Below are 23,592 nucleotides of genomic sequence, written 5' to 3'. Positions count from 1 at the left end.
TCTTCCTGACTCATCTGTGGTATCTCCTTGCCCTTTGTCCATCCATGTATCCGTTCCTGAGGTTTTACTCAGTAAACATGTAAGGAATGTATATTTGATACAGTTTTGCTCAAATTGCCACACGTTTTGCTAGAAAATCTAGGATGCAAAAATAAATGACACACATTCCCATCCATCAGGAACTCATAGTGCAGTAAAGGAGATAGACAGTTAAAGAGAGAATTCTTAAAGATGTACCAAGAGCTGTATCCAAAACAAGTACAAGAAGCTGTAGAAACACAGAATATCCGGGGGGAATTAGAGAAGGCATTTTGGAGGGATGAGGTTTGAACTAGGTCCTGAAGGTTGAATTCCTCACCTGAACATACTAGTAATAGTAGTAGCCATGAGAAATACCAGCGATGGAAAAAAAAAAAATCTCTAAGTAGTGAAGTTTTTCACTACTGTCTCTAGAAAGTCTCTAGAAAGTCTCCCTTCTCCACGCTCATCTAATTAACCCCTGCATGTCTTCGGATCCCAGCCAAAACGTCATTTCCTTAGGGACACCTTCACAGAGCTCCCTGATTAGGTTCAGTCCTCTTTAACAACATCACGTACCTTTCCTCCATAGGTCTTATCAGAGTTGAAATTGCCAATTAGATGTCTGATTATTTGATTAAAGCTTGCCTGCTCACTGAAGTGTAAGGTCTGGAGGAGTAGGAGCTCGATCTATATTGACTTACTATTATGTCTTTTTCTTTAGCATAGTGTATCACACATCGTAAGCATTCAGTAAATATGGTTAAATACAAGATGGATGCGTAGATGGGTGGACAGATGCATGGATGTGCTACAGGAAAGGACATACAGCTAGTGATGAGACTGGAGATTTTTTCAGGGGCTAAATGATAATAATAATAATAACAATAATAATAATAATAATTAAAAGAACCAGTTTCGTTTATTTATTTTTTCTTCTTCTTTCCTAGTGACTCCTTTACCAAACCAGTTCCTTTTATTCTAAGGAAGGTGCATTAGGTTTCCTTCCTTCCTGTATTTGATATAAGAAAGACCCTAAAGATCAGAGCCCATAGGGAGGTCTCCTAAGGCACAGAGAAGAGCCAAGGGCTTATCCTTTGTTGTTTGTGCCTCTCAGCTCAAATATGAATGTGATAATGTGTTCATTACGGCAGGTGCACAGCAGAGCCACACTTGTTTTCATAGCCATGCACCTGTGCACACATACATCTGAGAACAGCTCCTGCCTGTTCTTGGTTCTGTCTTGCTAAGATGCTTTTAGACCCTAACAGGATAGTGAGGAAATGGAATCTGGCATCATGAGTTGGGGGCGCAAAGGCTCTGTGAATTTGGGGCAGAGATGCAAAAGCCAGGGATGCCACGGGGGTGGGGGTGACTCTTTGTGGAGCTCAGTTCTCCCCATAACAGTCAGGATGCAAAGGAGAGACCACTGGATCAGAGGGGTTGTGTTGAGATGCAATGGTCTTAGCCAACTGATGACACCTTTCGCATCAGTGAGTCACTGAGCATTAGAGCACCCATCCTGAACTTTAATTACAGTGGTTTTGCTTTCAACTGCTTTCTATAGTAAAGGGTCATATGGTATTGTTTTTGATGGGGCAAGGGGTATGCTTATTGTTTTGAGAAATCAGTGGACCTAGCCTACCTCCCTATTTCATTGTGCTAGGAGTCTTGAGGCCCAGTGAAGATAACCCAGTTAACCAAAATCACCAAGTAACCCCTCCAGTTCACTGGGGTTTGTTAGACTAGAGCCCAGATTTTCCAAACCTGCATTTCCACTATGCCAGTGCAATCTATTCAATTTCATAAACATCTCTAAGAGCCAAAGTTGTGCCCAGCATTAAAATAGGCAATAGGGAGACAAAGATGAACTGGATGTTGCCCACATCTTCAATGAGCTCACAGTCTTACACCAGCTACATGTTCATAAACAGAAAACAGTGGCTAAGTGCTCAGATGGGGAATAAAAAAAGTGTTAGGGCGTTTGCAGGTACTCCTGACTTTCCTGTAAGATTTCCCTGGGTTCAGATCAGTAATGACTTAACTCTGTCATCTTTTCCTGATTTTTGTAGCACCACAGAGTTGGAGGAGCACAGGGAAGAAAAGCAACAAATCAGTATGTGCTAGATATAGGCTAGAATGGCAAAGAAAAAAATATTAAGCCAACTTAGATTTAAATCACTGCTCTGCCCTGCCAGTGTGATCTTGGCTGGGCACTTTTCTTGCTCTGAGCCTCAGAATCATCTGAAAAGAGGGAAGAGCAAAGCTTACCTCACATGTTGTTTGGAGAACAAAGACAACAAACACATAAAGCACGTGACGTTAAGTACATCTGTACTCCAGTGCTAGAGGAGAGGGAGCCCACAATCACATACGGACAATTGTGCCAAATTCCTATGAATTTTGATCTTTACAATTCTGGGTAGATGGCATGCAGCTTATATTTTATTATAAATCGTGTGTCTAATTACCTACTACTAGGAAAAGTAGGGGGAAGGTGCTCAAATTTTCTAATCTTTTCGTGAAGTAAAATGAGTCCTGCTTTGGAAAGATGTAAGTGATCTATCCTGTGGCTTTGCATACTCCTACAAGTGTGTCCACCAGTGTAACCATAATTTAGTCAGGGAAAACTCAGCTAGATAAGTCTTTAAAAATGGTAGAAGCGATAACTGGTCTAAGAGGGTGTTGAGACTTGAAGCCAGGTAGGCTGTCTGCAGAGGTTTTTAAAATGTTGAGAGATAGCTAGACAACCGCAGGGCCATCGCTCACCCACTCAGGATGCTAACAGGCCTCCTTCCCTTCTGCCTCTCTCCCCCTTTGTAGCCCTTCATGGGAGACAATTACTGTGATGCCATCAACAACCGGGCTTTCTGCAACTACGATGGTGGGGACTGCTGTGCCTCTACAGTGAAGACCAAAAAGGTAGGCCCCAGGGCACCGCCTCCTGCAGGCCTGCCCAGCTTCCCAGCCAGGATCACCCTACATGCTGGATAACCTAGTGCCTTGGTTGTGTCAGCACTTGCTCACAAGCTGTACTGTACTGTATTTTTTTTTTTTATTATTCTTTTAGGCAGTAGTTGAGCTAATGTCATGTGCTGGGCCTTGAGCTAGGTGGGAAGGTTCATGGATGATCTTTGCAGATGTGGTTCCTCACCCTCAAAGCTTAGAGCCAGGTATGGAAGCAGACAAATACAAGAGTCATCAATACTTTGGGATGAGGAGGATAGAGCACTTTGAGGCCCCAGGCCAGGGGTTGGAGAAGGCTCTACAGAGGAATCAGCATGGAAGCTGAAACTTGAGAGATAAAGAGAAGGATCAGGGAGGTGGCCAGGAAAAGAATTCCTGGGGCATGTAAAATCCTAGAAAGAAGTTGCATTTTTAGGCTGTATGGCTAAAGTCTAGGGGAAGAGAGAAGATGGGACATTTCTACCAAGGTAAGTCATAGCCTTTGATTATTCTATAATCTCTTGTTTCTCACATCTAATTTTTATAAAATTAGCAGGGGTGGTCTTGGTTGTGATTTTCTTCCTTGGCATATTAAGATGTAATAGGAGTGATTCAAGTGTTTGTAGTAAAACCTGAATATTTGACTATCACATGTATCTACCAGTCACAGAAGAGTGGCCACCTCTACTTTCTTCCTGATGAGCGCTGGGGAAGAGGTGAGTCCACCAGGGCAACCCAAGTTGAGAGCACTCTTGTGATGAATATGTTCATGGGAAGCTATTTCTGTTTTTATATTCATCAATACTCTGAGCCAAAAAATCATTTGAGCTCATCTCTCTCTCTTTAAAGAAGGGAGAACTTTGTTCCTAAGACGGGTCAGTCAGTCTTAGCTGACGAGGTGTCTGTGATCATGTGGTCCAAACTTTTCATTTCATAATGGGGCACTGAGGCCCATAGAGGAGGAACGATTTGTCTATGGTGGCAGAGGGAGTGATAGACACAGAGCAAGGCTCCTGGCTTGCTACTTAAATACCTTTATATTGTACCATCCTTAAAAGAATTAGTTCCTTTAAGAATGATGCTCTGACCCTAGAATGCATGGATAAACAGGGTAAGACCCAAGGAACACACTCAAACTCCATTTTTTGGTTGATGACTAGGGCTGCTGGGGCTCTCTGGGATCAGCCAGTCTTGTATGGGCAATGTTTCAGGATGCCTGCCCTTCTTTTCTGTTTTAAACACTGAAGGTAAACACTTTCTGCCCAAATACAGTTGAATAAAATTCATTGTCTATTAATGAATTTTCTATTAATGAATTTGTTTTGTATTTATTCACTCATTTCTATTCATTAGTAGAAAGTGAATTTTATTTTTCTCCCAGGTACGAAACAATACATATTCTACTTTTTGGAAAATCCAGAAAGTAGAACACCACCATCACTGCTGATCTTACAACCCAAAACAGCCATTGCTTTCCTTCTGGAGTATTTTGTGTGTGTGTTTAAGTGTGTGGGTATTTGCGCCTATGTATATGTCACTGCATTTCCAGCTTGCAATCTTGTTTTGTTTTTACTTAGCACAGGAAATCTTACACGTAAGAATATGGTCTGACATTATTACAAATTTCCCAGCCATAGTTTTTCCTCTATTATTATTTATCACAGGGTTGTGATGTATTGTAATTTGTGTAACCATTCCCCTCTGGCTATTATTTTTAACTCTTGGGTTCAGTTTCTCACAACGATAAATAATGATGCTTGTGAATATATTTGCAGGTAAATATTTTTCTAGCTCTTATTATTCCTTCACAATTGATTTTTAGAATTGAAAGGACCAGGATAAGAGGTGCGAGCATTTATAAGGCTCTTGATACATGTTGCCAAATGAATAGCATACAATAGTGTCAATTTCACTTGTTGGAATGAGCCATTTGCGAAAGTGAATGGACAATGAAGTTTGTGTTTTAAATAGAAGTTTGTGTAGAATTATGACACATCATTCATGTGACACCATCAGCTGGAGTAAGAGCAGCTCCGATTAAAAGAATTTTCCTACCAACTATAACTTATATACAAAAACATAAAAAAAAAACTAATTTATTTTTATTGGGAAACTTCCTTAAATGGATTGCTGTTTCTACAGAGTGCATGGTAGGAACATGAAGTCATGAGACTGGGGTTCAGGTGCAGATTCCAAATTATTACAGTCACTTGCAAAAATATATGCATGTACACCATATGGCCACTTTGGCTCTCTGTTCCTATACTGGGTTCGGGTGCAACAATTTCAGACATCAGGGCCGTTAGGTGAGTGCTGCCTCTTTAGTGAGAGACCCAGAGTCTGTTCTTTGGCAGTTCTGCATATGCTTCATAGTCATTGCTTTTCCACCCACGTTATGTATGTAATTTTGGCCTTTTGTGTTAAAAGATCCCCTTCTTTAAACTGGTGATCCTTCTTGTCAGCCAAGTTTCCTTCGTTCAGTGAGACGCATGTTCCTTGAGCATTTGTGTGGGCCCAGCACTGTACCGGACTGTGTGCACTTTCCAGAGTCCAGATAGACTGACACCTGCCCTTGTGAAGCGCACAGTCTATTAAGGGAGCCAGGTGTTAAGCAGTGAGGTATACAACCACACCTTGTAGTGCTTTTGTGCAAGGGCAGTAAAGGACAGGTGCAGGATCTTTTGGAGAGCAGCGTGAAGGTGAGAGAAAGCTGCTTTGGAGGTGACATTTACATGGAGAATGAGCAGCTCTCCTGGAGGAGGTGAGCAGTGGTGGAAGACAGGATGGAGAGGGCTGTAAGAACCATGTGGGGAGCATGGGTTACAGAGCCTGACCTTCTCTTCTGGCGCACACGGCTTTGCTGTAGTTGTTCCTTGTTCGCAGCGTTTGGTGCTTTCTTCACATTGGGGATTCCTGGAAGTCTGACTTCTGGAGGAGAAGCGTGTCTCAAATTAAACTCACACTTGCTACAATTTAAATTCCCCAATTTAACTTCTAAGTAAACTCCAGCTTCTTGAATGCATTAACACTCTCTCGTACACACCCAACTCTGCTTCCTGCAGTAGACTGGGTTCTAGAGACAGCAGGTGGAGAAACAGAGGATGAAAAAGATACCCCTAAGTGAACTGTCCCCTCTGTCAGACATCCTGCCAGACACGTGTCCTCTGTGACCTTCTTTAATCCCCATGTCAGCTCTGACAGGTCACTATTACCTCTGCTGCACAGGTGAAGCAGTTTGGGCCCCAAGCACCAACAGGACTCTTGCTTGAGGTCACTTGGCCACAACTGCTGAGGCCCAAATTCGAACCCAGTTCTCCCTGACTCACGAGCCCAGCTCTTGCTCCTGCATGAGGCTGAGTCCTCAGTGCGCATGAGCGTGACCATCCCAGTTCTTGTTGGAGACAATTCACCATGAACCCCGACTGCCAGGGAACCTTGGACGTGGGACTCCTCCCCTTGGCCAAGGTGAAAGCAGCCTTTCCCAGCAGTGAAGACAGGGTGGGGAGTCATCGAGGCTCCCAGCCTTGCCAGCCATCCCTGACGTCCCAGACAGCAGTTTCCTCTGAGTGGAAAAAAGTCCTGGTTTCTGTCTCCAGCTTCCACAGCAGGAAGCCTCTGATGGCAGGAGAGGGGCCAGAGGCTGGCTTCCTTCCTCTCATTCCCTGCCCCTTACTGGTGGCCTTGTTTCATTCCTACCTGAACTCTTGGCCCCAGCCACCCATCGTGGGGAGTTCCCTGCCCACAAGCATCCAGCCTAGCATTCAGGAACTTACTTCATGCACCTTCCTCAATTACAGTAATTCCATTAATGGTGCACATTAATGGTGCCTTGTCAGGGTTAGAGTCTCTGCATATTATCTCCCTTTGAGATACCCAATAAGATAGACTCTGTTGAAGCTCAGAGAGGGTGAACTCACTTTTACAAGGTGACACAGCCGCAGGTAAGAGTCAGGATTTCCTTACTCCAAACAATCGTCATTACTATTTTTTGAGAGCTTATGATTTGCCAAGCATAGTGGTGATCGTTTTTGCACGTGTCATCTCATTTCATCACGCAGCAGCCCCACTGTAGGTGTTGTCTTGTTATGCTCATCTTGTAGACAATGCAGCTGAGGCTGAGAAGGGCCAAGGTCCCACAGCCAGCAGGTGGTAGGACTGAGAAGCAAATCTCGTGAGTCTGGACTGTGAGGCATCTGCCTCTAACCCCTGTTCTGAACATCTAGAGGTAATGAGCTTGCGGCTTCCCCCCTTCCCCTGGCGGGTGGGCTTCTTCCTTCCTAGTGCTCCTAGAGAGCTGTCCTGGGTATGAACTTAAGGCCCATGGGTAAGCAAGCATTCAGCATCTTCTCCCACATTTCCTTCTAGCCAACTCTCTACCGAACCCTCTTCCCAGTCACCAGGCCTGGGGACTCCTGGTCAGATGGCCCAGAATGTCAGTCTGCTCCCTCCATCCTTCCCCCCTTTGTCTGTCTGTCCAGACACCAACTGTTCCCCACATCTGCCTTGTGGGGTGACCTGGGCCCAGCTGGCAGACAAAAAGCAAGACTATGCAGGAAACTCCGTCTGACAGGGGTGACCGGTTTCCCATCCAGACACCTGTCTGCAGTGCAAGGCAGACAGGAAGGGGCAGGACTCAGCTTCTCAGCATGTCAGTTTATTATTTTCCTGTTTGGAGCCTTGAGGAGTCTCGAATACAGAGCAGATTTCCAGAACGGTCGCTTCAGTAATTTACCCTCATAACAAAACAAAAAAAAAATCATTTATAATTGGAATCATTCTCAGTAAGCATGTGTTGGAGCTTTAAGGGAAGAAGGGGAAACAGCCTTAACTTATTCAACATAGCAAGGCTTTGTAAGGCGTGGTGGCCTGGAACACTAGTTATGGTCATGTTTCAGACAGCTGCTAAGGGACTAATTGTGGAAGATGTCTGGGAAGTTGGGGTGGAGTCCCAGTTCTGTGACTTAGTTCTGTGACCCTGGGCAGGCCAGTCTCACCTTGGGTTTTTTATCTCTTGACATCTGGATTATATTCATGTCTAGGGCTTTTCCACATGGCTCCCTGAGGGACTTGGCTATCGAGTCAGAATCTGAGGGCTATTTGGGGCAGAGACCAGTAAAGATTAAGAAGAGATTAATCCCAGAAACCGGTCTCAGCACAGGATGGCATGCCTAACTGATGACATTAAGTATAGTGTTGCCATATTGATTTGCTAAATCTAAGTGAAAACAACGTGGTTTCTTAGGAAAGGACATTATACCCAAATGAAGCCCATTGGTATAAGGAGGCTAGTGATTCTATAATACATGAGAAGATAATAAACATCATTAGATGGACAGCAGCCTTCTTCGCTGAGTGGTCCATGCTAAAGGGTTGGGTATTGGGTTGCAGAGTTGGTGATGTCCATCAGTGGGTCTTACATCTCTCCTTAGGAACTAGAATGGTCCTCCTAAAACAAGTCTTGTGGTATTACTCCTCTGTGCAAAGCCCTTCACAGTTCTCCCAATGGCCTATAAGGCCCTATGTGTTCTGCCTACCCCCATTAATTCTGTGGCCTCACTCCCCACTCTCAGTAGTCTCTCTCACTTGACTCTAGCCCTCTGAACTCCTCACCATCCAGCCAGGCATCCTTCTACCTACAGACTTTGTCACTGGCTCCTTCTTTGGCTGAGAACATTCTTCTCCATTCATCCAACATGACTCACTCCCTCACCTCCTCCAAGTCTTTGCTGAAGTGTCAAATTCTCAATGAGGCCCACCCTGACCACCCACCTTACACTATCCCTTACACACCCATTTGCTTTGGATTCTACTTTTTTTCTTTGTTTTAAAACCCTTATCACCTTGGCACATACTATAAAATGTATTTACTGTCTCGGAATCTGCACCTTCTTGTTGATCAAATGAACATTTCATGAGGTCAAGAATATACATCCATTTGCTCACTGATGGATCCCTGGTTCTGACGTACCCCACTGGTGAGCACCTGCTATGTATGTGACATACACCGTTCTAGGCCACAAGATGGACCTAGTCCCAACCATGCTGAGTTTATTTAGAGTATATTAAGTGCCAACAGAGACAGAGCAAGTGAGGGAAGCTGACAAAGCTTCCTGGAGAAGGCAACACCAAAGGTGAGATATGAAAGGGACAGTAAATCTTAGCCAGGTTAAAGGAGTTGGGGGAGGACCAGAGACAAGGATGTGAGGGCAGTGTTTGTGGCAGAGGGCACAGTCTGTGCAAAGGCCTAGATGTAAGGGAGCATATTAAGGAAACTACATTTCCCTAAGTGTTGCTAGAGCACAGGGTGAGAGGGGATGTAAGTAGTAAGAGGTAAGAAATGAGCCTTGAATGGGCTTTTATAAACCAAGCCAGGGAATCTGAACCTTATCCACAGAGCCAAGGAGTGTTCAATGATTCTAAGCATTGAATTAGTCTAGAGGATCCTAGAAGGCTTCTTGGAAGAGGGGCTAGATGTGTTTACCTTGAAAGATTAGTAAGAGATAACAAGAAGATGACTAAAGAGACTATACTAATTCCTCGTCCACCAAATCATTGGCTTCTGGAGTGTTATGATTTTCCCTGTTTGGGATAGAGCTTTGAATTCTCCATGTGGATAAATCAGACACTATTTTATTTTGTTTTTTGAGTAAACATGCATTTCATCTGTAAATTGCTTATCGAGGAACTATGTCCACAAGAACAACTAATACATGGTGTTAGTGTAGACTGATAGGAGTTTTAAGTATTAGATACTTATTTTAGTTTGATCCTATTCAGACCCATCTGTCCCTCAAAGTTCCCATTCTCATAACCATTGTCAACATACATCATCATGACCACCATCACCAGCAACATCCCCAATATCGCTAGTATTACCGTCACCCTCATTATCACCATCATGTATTGAGCACATGTTTTATGCCCATATACCATGCTAGGTGCTTTACTTGAATTTTATACTTTATCCAAAATACTTCTAATGGACAAGCCTGTCATTGCCTCCATTTTACAGACAGAGAAACGGAAGCCCCAAAACGAAAATAACTTGCCCAGCAGCATAAGGAATCAAACCCAAGTCTCATTCCCTTTTCTCTCCCTTACTCTCTCCCCCCCATATCCATATGACCACTTTATCCACATTTAAACACGCCTCTGTATTCACTGACTCCTCCATGCCCTGTACCAGGCACGTATCTACCCTGCCTCCAAAGAGCTTACGGGGAGTCCTTGTACTTGCATCACACCTTGGTCTGCTTGATCTCATTACATCTGTCGACACCATGAAGTCCCTGAGACTCAGAGTGGTGAAGTGATGTGCCCAAGCTCCCACGGTGGGCATGTGGGCAGTCAAGGCGTTCTGGCGTTCAGCATAGGACGCGTGTTGCTCCCCACACGCTCTGCTTGTGACCTCCCCGTTGAGTCTGAGTCACAATCCCGCCCCTGCCTGTCTCCCAGCCTCAGAGGAGACCTGCAGCCAGGACCTTGTGGTGTATCTGCCTGGGCTGTATTCCTGAGCCGCTCAAACACACACACACACACACACACACACACACACACACACACGTGGAGGTGTTATCCTGGGCAACTCACCCCAAGGAGAAACCCCTGTCCCTGAGCACCATCTCCAGTACAGAGGAGAAAAGGAGAGACTCGTGGCCTTTGGTCATTGACCTGGGCTTGTTGACAGAATCCTAGAGTGGGTGGCCAAGCCATTTATGGGATAGCCTAGCCACACGGTGCTGGGAATCCCACATGTAAACTGGCCACCATGGCGTTTGTGCTGTGGGTGGTAGGTTTTCTTGGGAGCCCATCTGGGGGAGAAGGTAGTAAGCTGCTTGGGGGAATTTCCCAGGAAACCTGGGAATTGGGTTCAGAGCTGACTTTACCAGGAATGTGACCCTTTTTTCCAAGTCTCAGTTTCTTTCTCTATAAAAAGGGGACCCTGACTCCTGCTCCGCCTGCCTCCTGGGGGGTCGGTACCAAGGAGTGATTACAAACAGGGATGCAGATCTCAGGCCAGCCGCCAGCCAAGTGACTCACCCCTGTGCATCTTCATTTCCTCTAAGATGTAAAATGGGGCTGGTAAGAATAGCTACCTTGTCAGGGTTGCTGGGAGGAGTGAGTGAGATAGCACACATTGGGTTAACTCGGCCAGGCACATACTAAGGGATAAAAGGCTATTGGCTATCAAAAGATACAGCAGCAGTCAGCCTGGCCAGGTTGTGAAGGAGGAGCCTTCTTACTCTCACCTGCTGAAAAGCTGTCAGTGTTTGGAGTGGACTTTAGAATCCTACACCGTCTAGTTACTGACTGGTAGTGAGGCCCAGGGTGAGTTTGTTTTCTTTTAAACTTTCTGAAGCCTCTATTTTCTCACCTACAGGATGGGTAGCTAATAGCGACAGCCTCACAGCATTGTGCAGTGTGGACTAGCCAGCACATTAGGAATTATCCGGCACGTGGAAGGGCCGCAGGAATTGGTAGCGTGTGTGTGTGTAAAGTGGTGTTCACTGCGGTGGACCCATGTCAGACCTGGAAACACCTGGGAAGTGGGTAGAGCTGACAGGCTCTACCCTTCTGTTCCCACTTGCCACGGAGGATGCTTGTGACAAGAGAGGATCCCAAGGCAGGCTCTGAACAGGCACTTTGCTAAGATGCAAGAGGAAGGATGGGAGGAGGAAACAAGAGGCTGTACGTCTGTTCTGCACTAGAGCTTCTGCGAGCTGGTTATTTTATGGACTTCTCACCAGAACCCTGCGAGGTCTTTCCAAGGACCCTTGCCTTACAGATGGGGACATGAAGTCCCCAGGGCACCAAGGACTTGCTGGAAAAGCGGCACCTAGGTGGAGCCCACACCTGAACTTGTCTGCCTCCCAAACTCCTAGCAAGGGCTCGGTAAATGCAGCTGTATTTACAAGCATGCAGTGAAGATAAGGAGGCTCCAGATCTGCCTCCTGAGGCCAAACCTTCTAGACTTTGTTATTCTGATCGGGGTTCCTTCCCTCAGTTTCCAGACTTGTTTCTTTGGGAAAATGCCAAAACTGCCCTGGCTGACTTGGGGAGGAAAGGGAGTGGCCATGCCCTGCTCACTTCACCAGGGTGGGCACACTGGCTTAGAGAAACTAACTGGTGACGGGGCCCTGCCGGCTGGTGATATTGGACAAGCTAGTAGAACTGGGGATGGCAGAAAGGGGAACATGCAAGACAGGGTTTGTGGAGAAAGCCTAAGTTTCTACATCCTTTCTGGCCAGGGCTTTTGCCTTCTGCCTTTCTCAGATGAGAAGGATTTTCAGACAGATGGGAAGGTAGAGAGCATTAGAATCAAATCTTAATGTACAGGTAGGGAAAGTGAAGCCCAGAGAAGGGAAGCAACATGTACACACTCACATAGAGAGTGAGTGCAAGAGCAGAGGGTCCCTGCCTTGTGTTCTGGGTGCATATTCATGCATTCATTTGTTCCTCCGTTCAAGGGTCCATTGAGTGCCTGTTATGTGATGTATAAAGACTCAGGTCAACAACAGACATGGTCCTTGCTCAGACTGAGCTGGCATACAAGTACAGAAGCCTTTCAGAATGAGATGACGTGATATGAGATGAAGGTGACGATGCGATCTTTGGTCAGACCAATGAGGGAGGAGGTGAGACTTGAGACAAAGACCTGAAGAATGGAGGAGCAGCTGGCCAGGAAAGAGCAGTGAGGGGAGAGGAAGGTTGATGGCTAGAGACTTGCTCAGATGGTGGTTCTCTATGGAGGCTGTCGGACAGTGTCATCCCAGCCAACAGGAGGAAAGGTCACAGAAGGGGTTAATTTAGAAGAAAACGACGCTAATGATCCACACAACCTTCTGGATTTGTGTTCTATTACAGAAAGTTTTATCTGTTCAGTAATTCCAGGTTATCTGCCAATAATTATGTTTAATTTTGTAAGGTATACAACAGTGATCTCGTACTTTGGTGCCACTTTTTCCATAAAGTTTGGATTATGGGCAAAAAAAAAAGGTAGGAAAACAATTGTAGTATTTGAGGAACCAATAAATAAATAAGCTACCAAGAGTCAGGAAGAGAAAGGGGCCCGAGGTGGTCCAAGAAGTGTGTGTGGAGATCAGATCATGCAAGGCCTTGAACTCATGGTAAGGACTTTGGGTCTTATTCTAAGAGATCTGTTCAATTTTTGCCTGTGTGAGACGCAGCGGGAAGCTCTTTCTCTTTTAAGCTTTTTCTCTCTATTTGAGAGAGAGAAATCAGATGTGAGACTCTCTCTAATGGGTCCTAGAGCCCAGTGAGAAAGAATTATAGAGAGAACTCTGCACAGGACATTAGAGGTAACCGGATCATTCTAATGTTAGCATGTGGCAAGGACAGGAGAAGAGACTAGATAAAGGAAAGGGTTGAGTTGAGGACCAAGAAGCCGCTGAAGTCAGAAGGGGACAACAGGCAGCAAAGGTGTCACCGATGGTGAAATGTGAGCTGGCGGGAAATCTGATTCAGCACAAGCATCTCCTGAGTGTGAGGCCACGTGCTGGGGTTTCTGGATGTTTATTTGTGTTTGGACTTCACAACCGTATGAAATGTGTGGTCTTTTTAAAAATCACCCTTTTATGGATATAGAATCTGAGGGTCATGGCAGTGGAGGGATTTTCCCCAGATTGCTCAGTGACTGTGAATCCACCAAGGAGACCAGTCCAGGCCTCCTGGCTCCCATGATGGTACTCTCCCCATTTGACCTCAGCTGTTAGATTTGGACTTGGCCCCACCATCAGTTTCCCCACTTGGACTGGAGAATTTCCTCTATGTCGTTTAGAGGCTGTGGAAGGATATTCTAGATTAGAAAGCACAGCCTTCACAAAGGCATGACAACTAGGTAGTCCGTGTCCTGAACAGGGAACAGCAAGTAGTTGTAAGCAGAAAGACACTGCGTGGAAGAAGCATCTATGAGAATGCTTAGCATTCTCGTGAATGCTTATGAATTTTTTAAATGTTTATTTTCGAAAGTGAGAGAGAGGCACTAGTTGGGGAGGGGGAGAGAGAGAGGGAGACAGAGGATCCAGAGCAAGCCTGTGCTGACAGCAGAGAGCCCAACACGGGGTTCGAACTCATGAGCCATGAGACCGTGACCTGAGACAAAGTCTAACACTCAAACGACTGAGCCACCCAGGCACCCCTGAATGCTTATGAATTTAAATTGAAAAGAGAAACAGAGATGTGCTAGTCATGGGTACAATGAAAGAGAGAGAGGTGGAGAAATGAACATTCATTCATTCTATGGCTTAAGCTCTGAGAAAACAAGAATGAACAAAACAGACATGGTTCCTGCCTCACTGAGGGAGAGAGATGAGATATCTCTCAATTGATGGATCGATCCATCGATGCACTGAGCATATGCCAAGAACTGTGCTATATGTTTTTCATCAGTTCCCTTATCCCTCATCACAACCTCAGGAGGTATATGCTTTCATTATGCCCATTTAATGAATGAATGAACTGATGCTCAGAGAAGTTGTCACATGCTCAAGCTCACACCAGTAGATGAGAGGGCTGGGGCTTATACTTCAGTCTTCCATTTTAAATCACTGCAAAGTTGCAGGATGGAAAGAGGTTGAGAGGGAGGGAGGGAAGGCAGGCCAAGAGGCAGAGAGAAGAGTTAGATACACAGAATGAATCCCCAAGCCAGGAGGACAAAGATGTTCCCTGAGACTGTGTGAGCACTTGGAGACCCTGCCGAGGCAGGAGGCGAATGAGGTTATTACACCCATCTGCGCAGATGGGGACCTCCTGGGAAAAGTTATATGCAAATACCATGATGCAATGAGGTGAAATCCTCTTGCGTTAGCCCAGGCTGGGCCTGGCTCAAGCAGGGCCTGCACTGTGCCCTTTGGGAAGACCAGTCATCTGCTGCATGGGGAAGACATTCGCGCTTTCGGTTTCTAGAAAGGAAAGCCAGATCAAGGTCCCAGAGCGTGTGAAGGGATGGAAAAGTTTTTACATTTTTTTCACAGCTTTTGTTACATGTGTATAACAATTCATGTTGTATACCTCTCAGCTTTTCTTTCTTAAAATCTGCTCCTCAACAGCCTTCAACCAAAATTTGGGATTTACAGTTACATTACCATTTTACATTACAGTTTTTCACCCATGATTTCATTCAGCCCTTAGAGTTCACAGTGCAAGGTGGGGCTTAATGATACCAGTGCTCCAGCTGGGAACCTGAGGCTCAGAGAAAAGTAGCTTCTCCCACTTTAAATACCAGATCTGTCACTGTTTACTTTGGGCAAATGCCTGCCCCTGTCAGAGAGCCTCAGTTTCCCTGTCTGAAAAAGGGTGATTGTTTTATTACCCATCATCTTACAGAGTTGTCAAAGGATTTGATGTTTTCCTATTTAGAAAGTGCCTGACCTATAATAAATGCCCTTGAAAATGGAAGCTGCTGTTACAATGACCCGTGATGATTTTGATAAAAGTTATTGCAGGGCTAGCAATAAACAGAGCTATGAGTTGAACTTGAGTCTGCTGCCCCTCCCCCACCAAATTCAGTCATTGGAAAACTATATCAGACCCAACCACCTGGCTCACTTCTTCTCTCTTTCTCTCTGCAGGTTACCCCATTCCCTATGTCCTGTGACCTACAAGGTGACTGTGCTTGTCGGGACCCCCAGGCCCAAGAACACAGCCGGAAAGACCTGCGGGGATACAGCCATGGCTAAGGAAGGACAAGGAGTTGACAAAGAATTCCCAGCGCCAGGACCCGCATCCCTTTGGTATTGATTTCACAGTCAGCTGCTCAACGGAATGGCCTCCCCACACCAGGGATCCTTAGCACCCAACCGGTCTGCCTTTAATTTCACCCAGGAAGGACTCATAGTAGGGGCGCATGAACCAAGTCTCGCCGTGTTGAAGGATGGAATGGAATCCCATCCCAAAGTCTTAGATGGATTGCATATACAAGTGTGCTGTCCCAGAGCCTAAAATTCAAATCATTTGTCACACAGCCACAGCAAGAAACATGTTATACAGTTAGGAGTATGCACATATGTGGTTAGTACACATGCATGCATACGTACCCCAACAGACATCTGTGTGAGGGCAGTTTTGGAGACTGAGTGGAGAGAGACGGGAACAAACTCAGTCTTCCCTTTCCCAAGCTCCTAGTCAATACTGTCCTTGGGAGAAGAACAGTTGCAGAAACTGCTAAGACCAAGTGTTGTCAAGATAGCTTGTACTCTGAGGCTTGGAACATGTCAGGCATGCACTGTTGTGCAGTCCTTTGGGATTAGAAGTGAAATGGTCTCTGATCACCTACCTTCTAGGGAAGTAGAACCCAGGATGAGGTAAAGAATCCAAGGTATGCAAAGCCCCCTAATTCTTCTGCTGCCGTGGGGGGATTTTACCCCAACTCCAGGGTTAAGGCCAAGCTGGAAATGGCATAGGGTTGCAGTGTCAAGGTATTATAACAGCCCCCTGCTTGAGGCCATAATATCCCTCCAGAACCCACCCATTCCCCAAATCTTGCCTTGGGACCACATTCGCTGCTACTTTTCCTGCTGCTCTATCCTATACATTGAGTACCCCCAAGATGGTAGGACTAGGTTAGGAAAAACCCCACACAACCAAACAGTCTGCCTTAAGAGTGACCCACATCTTCCCACAGCTCCTCACTTCTTAGCCCTTCCGCAAGAGAAAAACCCTCATTGGCCCACATGGTGAGAAGTTAAATCCCCCATGGGTGGGCTTCTCATCCTAGGAGGGAGTAGAGGGACTAGAGATACTAAAACCCTCACTGAGAGTCCGGAATGTCTGAGCCAGTGTTAGATTTTATAATCAAGTGGACCAGTGTTAAATATGCTGTTGGGGCCATCCAGAGACTGCTGGAATTGTGGGGACTCTTGAGTTATTATCCTTAACCCAGCCTTCCTGGCCCTCCAGGCTAGATCAGGCTCTGGTGCTGAGGACCTCACGGTTGCCCTGAGCAGCATTCTAGAACAGAGAATCATTTTGGATATGATCAATCTGAGCTGTGTTCTTGAGGGCCCTCAGAGGGAAGCCAAAGAGCACACAGCGTCAGTCCCCAACAACCAAACATGGTCATCATGTTCTTCACATAGTCTTCCAGCTGTCAGGACTCCCATCCACACCTGTGGTTGGTCCGCCCTTCCCTCTTACCCAGGTTCAGCCTCCAAAAGTTGAGAGGGAGGTAGTCCATTGCATGTGGAAGCCCCTACCTCATTGGGGTCCTCTTTGCCTGTTTTCTACCAGTTACTTGTCCGCTCCTTTTGAATTAATATGGGAAGAAATTAATATGGAAAGAGGTGGCAAGAATGGTCAAGCTGGATATAATTTCTAGACCTGGAACTGAGAAAATGAGGCAGTAGGAGGGTATCACATAAAGATTGCTGTAAATCATGTCATCTCAAATCTAGTGAAAGCAACCAACAAAAACAAAGTCTAGCACAGGAATGGGAAACCCCAGGCATGTGTGCTGACTCCTCATTGATGCACCTGAGGCAGTCATTGTTAATCAGTCATCGTCCTTTCTCCTATGGGGACCAAAAATAACTTCAGGAACCTTCTTCCTGTATTACTCCTGACAGCAATTACCTGCTGACCAAGAGCACTTGAGAAGACCTCTATCAGCCAATATATACATATATCAAGGTGCTTTTTGCACAGGTGCCCACAAATGATGCAGTGCTTAGATTCGTGTGGCTTGTTCCGTGTTCCAAACTCTGAGACTGGGTTCCAGAATGGAGAAGCTGCCACCATGGTTAAGGACAGACTCAAATCCCTTATATTTCCTTCTTACAAACTCACATCTCATTTATATTCAGATCATTTTCTATAGTTACCAGGGCCAATCATTAGCAAAACCATCCTCAAAATCAGAAGACTTGATCCCATTTTGTACTCCCTCCAGTATCTTAGGACTCTTGCCAACTTCTAAAGCCCCTCTCTTGCCCTAGCTGAGTTATCAGCATGTGTGGTCAGCTGACAAGATATAAACTAAGAAAGGTAATGGTATGGGCCCTCCCAATTGCTTTATCATGCATGGAAGTAGTGCAAAAAGTCTTGGAGACCCAAAGGCACCATTACTAATGGTGGGGTTGCAGGAACCACAGAGAAACCTCACCGGCTTCCCTTAAATTGACCCTCGTGGTCTTTCTTCCTTCACTCTCACCCTGTCTATGCCCATACTCTCCAGCTGAGCAAAGTTTCCTAGAGGCTGACTTCGATCTTCAAACTCACAGATTGAGTTGAGCAAAGAACCACCCAGTCTCCTCCTTACCATCAATTAAACCTGTTACTCACAATGATATTAGGCAAGATAGGCTACCCCACTGATGACCAGCCTCATGCTCACGTGGGAGGCCCTTCTCAAAACTTAGAGAAAGAGACTCAGTTCTATTTGTGCGAGGCACTGATTTCCAGCTTCATTTTCTTTCTGGGAATGAACTCATGGTCTTATCCCTTTGATCATTTCCTGCTTAGGATAATGGAGTACTCACAAGGAGGCAGGTCTGAAGCACTGTTGTCTATCAGCAGCTCGGGGGCCCTAAAGCGGTTGGGGGTTCTGGGTTGAAGAAGTATTAGCCTGTTGGCAGCAAGAAAGAAGAGATGAGGAAGACAGTTCTCCAAACCCTGTTTTGGGAAGCCTTTCCAAGCCACAACCCTAACTGCATGCCCAGAGGACTTGCATTACCCCCATAGTCTGTGCCAACCACCTCTTAAGGGAAGATAGTCCTTGGGAAGTCCATTTTGGTGGCTAAATTAGGGTGTTAAGAAAGGGAGCGATCATAAATAAATAGGGCTTTGAAGATGGAGGGTATGCGCTGCTACTCCGGGCTTCAGCATGTTGAGTCACTGCCTAGACGGTTCTCTTGGCCTTTTTCCCACCTTGGCCAATGCTTAAATGCTATTTGTTGAAAATAATTCTTTCAGACAGATTTCAGCTACCTCCCTTCCAGGTTCAATTTAACTTGGTTGTAACTGTCAATTTGTTATAGGTCTTACCTGTGTTTTAAAAAGAAAAAGAACAAAAGAAAGAAAAAGGAAGGAAGGAGGAAAGGAAACCATAAATTCAAGTGAACAGTTTTGAGGTTTTATGTTTTGTGGTTGTTTTTTTTTTTTTTTTTTTTCTGGAACTACTTCAAGTGGGAAAATAAAAAGAAATTGACGGTAAGAAAGCTGTACAGATAGAGATTGATAGAAGACAAAGATTAAAAGGAAATAAAATGCATGATTAAAAATAAGAATTAAAAAAAAAAAACCTATTTTTGTGCTTCCTAAAGGGAACTGTTTATTCTACAGACTAGTAGGTAGACACAACCATAAAAATTTTCCCTAGCAGGAGACATAAAGCGGGATCTTATAATGCTGTTATTTTCTGTACATTGTGGTAGGTCCAGGAATAAGACCTCTTCCCCCTTGATATGTAGTTGTCGTTGTCGGGGGAGCATTTTGTCTATTTGTTTGGTGGCAATCAGTGGTAGCCGGGAGTAGGGAGGGCTGGAAATTGGTTTTACCTAATATTAAGGGACATAGTGTGTTGTGCTTTTCACGTTATAAAATGTTTGTATTTACCAGTAGAGCACTGGGCTTTATAAAGACTGCACTTAGAATCACACTGCACGATCCACTTTCCTAAAAAAGCTGCTACATGACCAGACAGGTACTTCCCATGGTTTTTGAGAAACAAAACAAAATCAACCAAGCAATCAGCAAATGCAAAGACTAAATAGCAAATGAATAAAAGCCTATTCTTGTAACTTATTTACGTTTTGCCAAATTCCTACCAATGGTTTGATCTTTAAAAGATTTGTATAATAGCCGAGAGAGGAGTATGTCTCTAGAGAAAGAACCTGGAATTCTTGACTCCAGGCTTCCGTTTGCTCAGTGATCTTGAACAAGTCCTCAGATAGCTTCTCCATTTGCCTCAGTTTCTCCAGCTGCAAAATGGGGATGATACTACTTACCTACCTCACAGTGGGATGGCAGGGGATGGTGAGGCCCTGAGGATTTTAAAGGGGCTGTGGCAATCTGTGAGAGACACAAAGTCCATGGGTTACTTTTTAAGAATGCACAGGCCCATTGGCCATTTAAGAAAGACAGGGAGTGCTCATGTGATAGTTCAAGGAAGAAAGCTGGAGCTCCTGGATTTTATAATCCACCTGAAGAGAGAGGCTTGTATTTGGGAATATTTCACTCCTAAGTACATTGGATTTTCTCCTCCCCTGTGCTGGCCTTTACCAGTTCTAGAATTTGATTAAAAGCCAATTACATCTTACAGTGTAAAAGTCAGTTTACTGTGGTCTAGTCAAGACTCATGGGCCATTTCCAACCTCATGGAGGAAGGGAGTCACTAAAATCTCATCTTCTTCTCAGACTTAAAATTCCACATCAAGTGTTCATTAAAAGAAGATATGGCATTCTGAGTGCTAACAACTCGGGGCTTCTCAAACTAATACACCAGCAGTCAGTGAGGAGAATTTTGAACAATTATTGAGTTGCTTTCTTGGGTCTCTATAATCAATAACCTGTCCGCAGATATCTATCTATATAAAGATATTATATATAAATATAAATTTACATATATATGCACATGTATATATAGTTGTACATATATGTGTGTATATATATACTTAAATGTAATATTTACAAAATAAAACTGTGATCTCGTCTAGAGAAAATGTATTCATATTACAAACTGCTCTTCCATATTTATGTATCATATTATACCTTTTTATTATTGTTATAATTATTATGGGTATTTCTAATTGTTATGATGTTGAAATCTGTTTGGCACCTTCTGGAAACTACCAAAAATGATTCTCCATTGAAGTGCTTAAAAATCTGTTCTCATGATAATTCTACTGGCCTACTACTATAAAAAAAGTAAAAAAAAAAAAAAAAAAAAATCTAAACACCAAAAACAAAACACAATTCCAATCCTTTTTCTGTACCTCACGCGCATAAATTTGCTGCTCCTATTTTGGGTTTTATTTTTTTTTCCTGTTTATGTGTTTTTATGGATCTAAGTTAAGTCTTTCAGCAATATATAAAATTGTAAATAGTAAACTTTATTTATTAAGAATGTCATCTTTTTTAATTTATATTTACACAGTTGTTCATCTAATTTATTTTTTCTATACGGTTTTAAATACTCAGACATATTTTGCTGTTCATGATATTTTTATCCTGTTCTTGTGGATTTGTGTTTCCATACTGTTTTCTCTGGTCTCAATTACAGGTTGGATCTCACACACAAAAAAATAATGTCGAAGACAGAATTATTTTGCCACTGTTGATTACTATACCTTAAAATTCTATATTATGAAAATATATAATAGCTTGTATGCTTCAGTATGTAGCGGTGTGGTTTCTGTGTGTTGTGGAAATCTAAAGGACTCACATATGCACACACACTCATGTGGAAGAGAACCCTAGGGTCTTGAATGAGAAGATCAGTGGTTGCGTGAGGTTGAATTCGATCTACACCCAATCTTCTACACAAATAAATTCCTGTAAACATCTGCATTTTGCATATGCAAAAACTGAAAAACATTCTTACATGTTAAAAAAAATTCACATTTTAGGGAACTGAAACAAATATATAAATAGAAATTTACACATATATGCACATGTTTATATGGTTATATGACAATTATAGCTAGGCTTTTGGATGCTATCTTCAACAATATACTTCCAGCATATTCTTTATTTTCATTTTTTTCTTCATAATTGAATGCTTAGTCATCTGGTTCATCAAATGAGCCCGCAGCTGAGGCTGATGTTTTGCTGTTTTTGATCTGCCTACTGGATCTCATTTTTCATCTTATCACCACTTAGTAGCCCTGGGATCTTTGGAAAGTTATTTAATTGCTTTAAGATTTAGTTTTCCCATCTGTAAAATGGAAATAATAAAAGGACTCACCCCAGGATGTTGTTGATAGAATTAAATAAGATAAATATGTAATATTCTTAGAACTGTAGCAGACACAGATTATATTAACTCTTGTTTTGATTATTATGAGACAGGGGTGGCTTACGACAACCATTCATAATACACTCTGTGTTTTGAGACCTACTTATTGTTTTTTAAGAGAATGAAACCAAGATGCACTAAAGCATTCAAGTACTTCCACTGGCACTGCCATGGAGTAAAGTCGTTGGCCCTGTAGACTGAGCTGCTGGCAGGCAATACCACCACAAGACAAGTCAAAATATGTGTTGACCTGTTGATATTTAAAATTTTTGAATCTTCACAAAAGGGCAGTTTGGGGACATCAAGGTGAATTATATGAAAGGCTATAGGTAGGGAAGTCAAGAACTACCCACAGGTTTTCTGGACTCTTGACAAAGAGAATCCATTGAAAGGAGAGAAGGCACCAAAGTCACTGCTACGTTCTGCCAGATAAATTGCTATTTCCAAAGAGAGAGAATGATCACAGAGAACGTTTTGCTCAGTTCTCTTCAATTCACTGTGAAGACTGAAAGAAGATTTAAAGAACAGTTTCAAGAAAAGAGGCAAATATTTCCAAAATAGAGAAGAGAGGAAAAAGTCTTCATAGGGCTTTTGTACTCACGGGTTCTGTCTGTAGATGGGAAGTCACAGGGAAGAGATTTCTCTTGTAGACAGAAGATATTAGTTCTAGTCTTCTCCCCTCTTCCTCTAACCCTAATACACACGTGTGCACATACACTCACACACACATGAATAAAATGCACTGTGTTTTAGTTTAATCCGTCAGATGGGAAAATCACTCCCCTCTTACTTCAAAACAGGCAGAGACATTCAGCATTTACATCTATTTATATTTGTCAACCAAGTTCTAGAATCTGTCTAACCAAAGTATTGGTTTTAAAGTTAAAAAAAAAAAAAAAAGATAAGGTCCACATTCTATCATGCTATGCTGAAATAGGTAAATCTATCCAGCTCTTAACCTTCAGGGCCAGAAATAAGAACCTAGGACAAAAAGCAAAGCCTCTCTAGCCTTCAAATGAGGAGAAGCCTTCCTTCTCTCACCTCTCTAAAGGACTGTGATCTGAGGTGGTAAACAGTAATGCAGTAAGTTGGCAATGAGAAAAGGGCAGGTGGTGTGTTTAAGTAAATGGCACTAGCAGGTACAGCATCCTGGGTAAGAAAAAGCACTGTACTCTCGAGAGACTGAATAAAAAGCCAATGCACTTAGGAAGTAGAAAGAGAGGGTACCAGTGGACCAATAAGAGGATGGAGAGAAAAGTTATCATGAGCCATGTTGAGAACTTCAGGCTTTATCTTAACAGCCATGCGGAGCCATTGAATGGTTTTTCAGAAAGGGACTTACAAGGTCAGATTTGTGGTTGAGAAAGATCCACCTGATGGCCGTCTGAAGGAGAAAGATGGAGGGAAGGAACAGAGGTAGGATGTAAGAGGAAAGAAATGTCCAGGAAAGAAATGATGACTCTTGGATGACAGTGGTGGTCATGGTGAGTGGGCAAAAGAGTTTTCCATTCTATTAGATAGTGAAGTTGGATGAAATAATCTTTAGTGTTCAGCATTGTGTGATTCTAGAAAGTCATTTTACACCACAGCTATTCACTGATTTTAGAGAGTTGCTTTTCAATTAATAGATTTTGCTTTTTAGGGAAGCTTCAGATTTA

The 23,592-nt window shown here is 43.7% G+C and overlaps 1 protein-coding gene across 1 annotated transcript in view; it reads left to right on the top strand.

The window, feature by feature from the left end:
• Positions 1 to 21,312, top strand: part of PAPPA (pappalysin 1) — a 243,408-nt gene extending 222,096 nt beyond the window's left edge. The window contains exons 21-22 of the mRNA XM_053204718.1: positions 2,842 to 2,940; positions 15,555 to 21,312. Coding sequence (XP_053060693.1) covers positions 2,842 to 2,940; positions 15,555 to 15,662 — 207 coding nt within the window. The 3' untranslated portion in view covers positions 15,663 to 21,312. The remainder of the gene's footprint in view (positions 1 to 2,841; positions 2,941 to 15,554) is intronic.
• Positions 21,313 to 23,592: the final 2,280 nt, after the last annotated feature.

This window comes from Acinonyx jubatus, chromosome D4, assembly GCF_027475565.1.
Source record: "Acinonyx jubatus isolate Ajub_Pintada_27869175 chromosome D4, VMU_Ajub_asm_v1.0, whole genome shotgun sequence".
NCBI lineage: Eukaryota > Metazoa > Chordata > Mammalia > Carnivora > Felidae > Acinonyx > Acinonyx jubatus.
The sequence above is the reverse complement of the archived record's forward strand: the minus strand, read 5'-3'. Positions and strand labels throughout refer to the sequence as shown.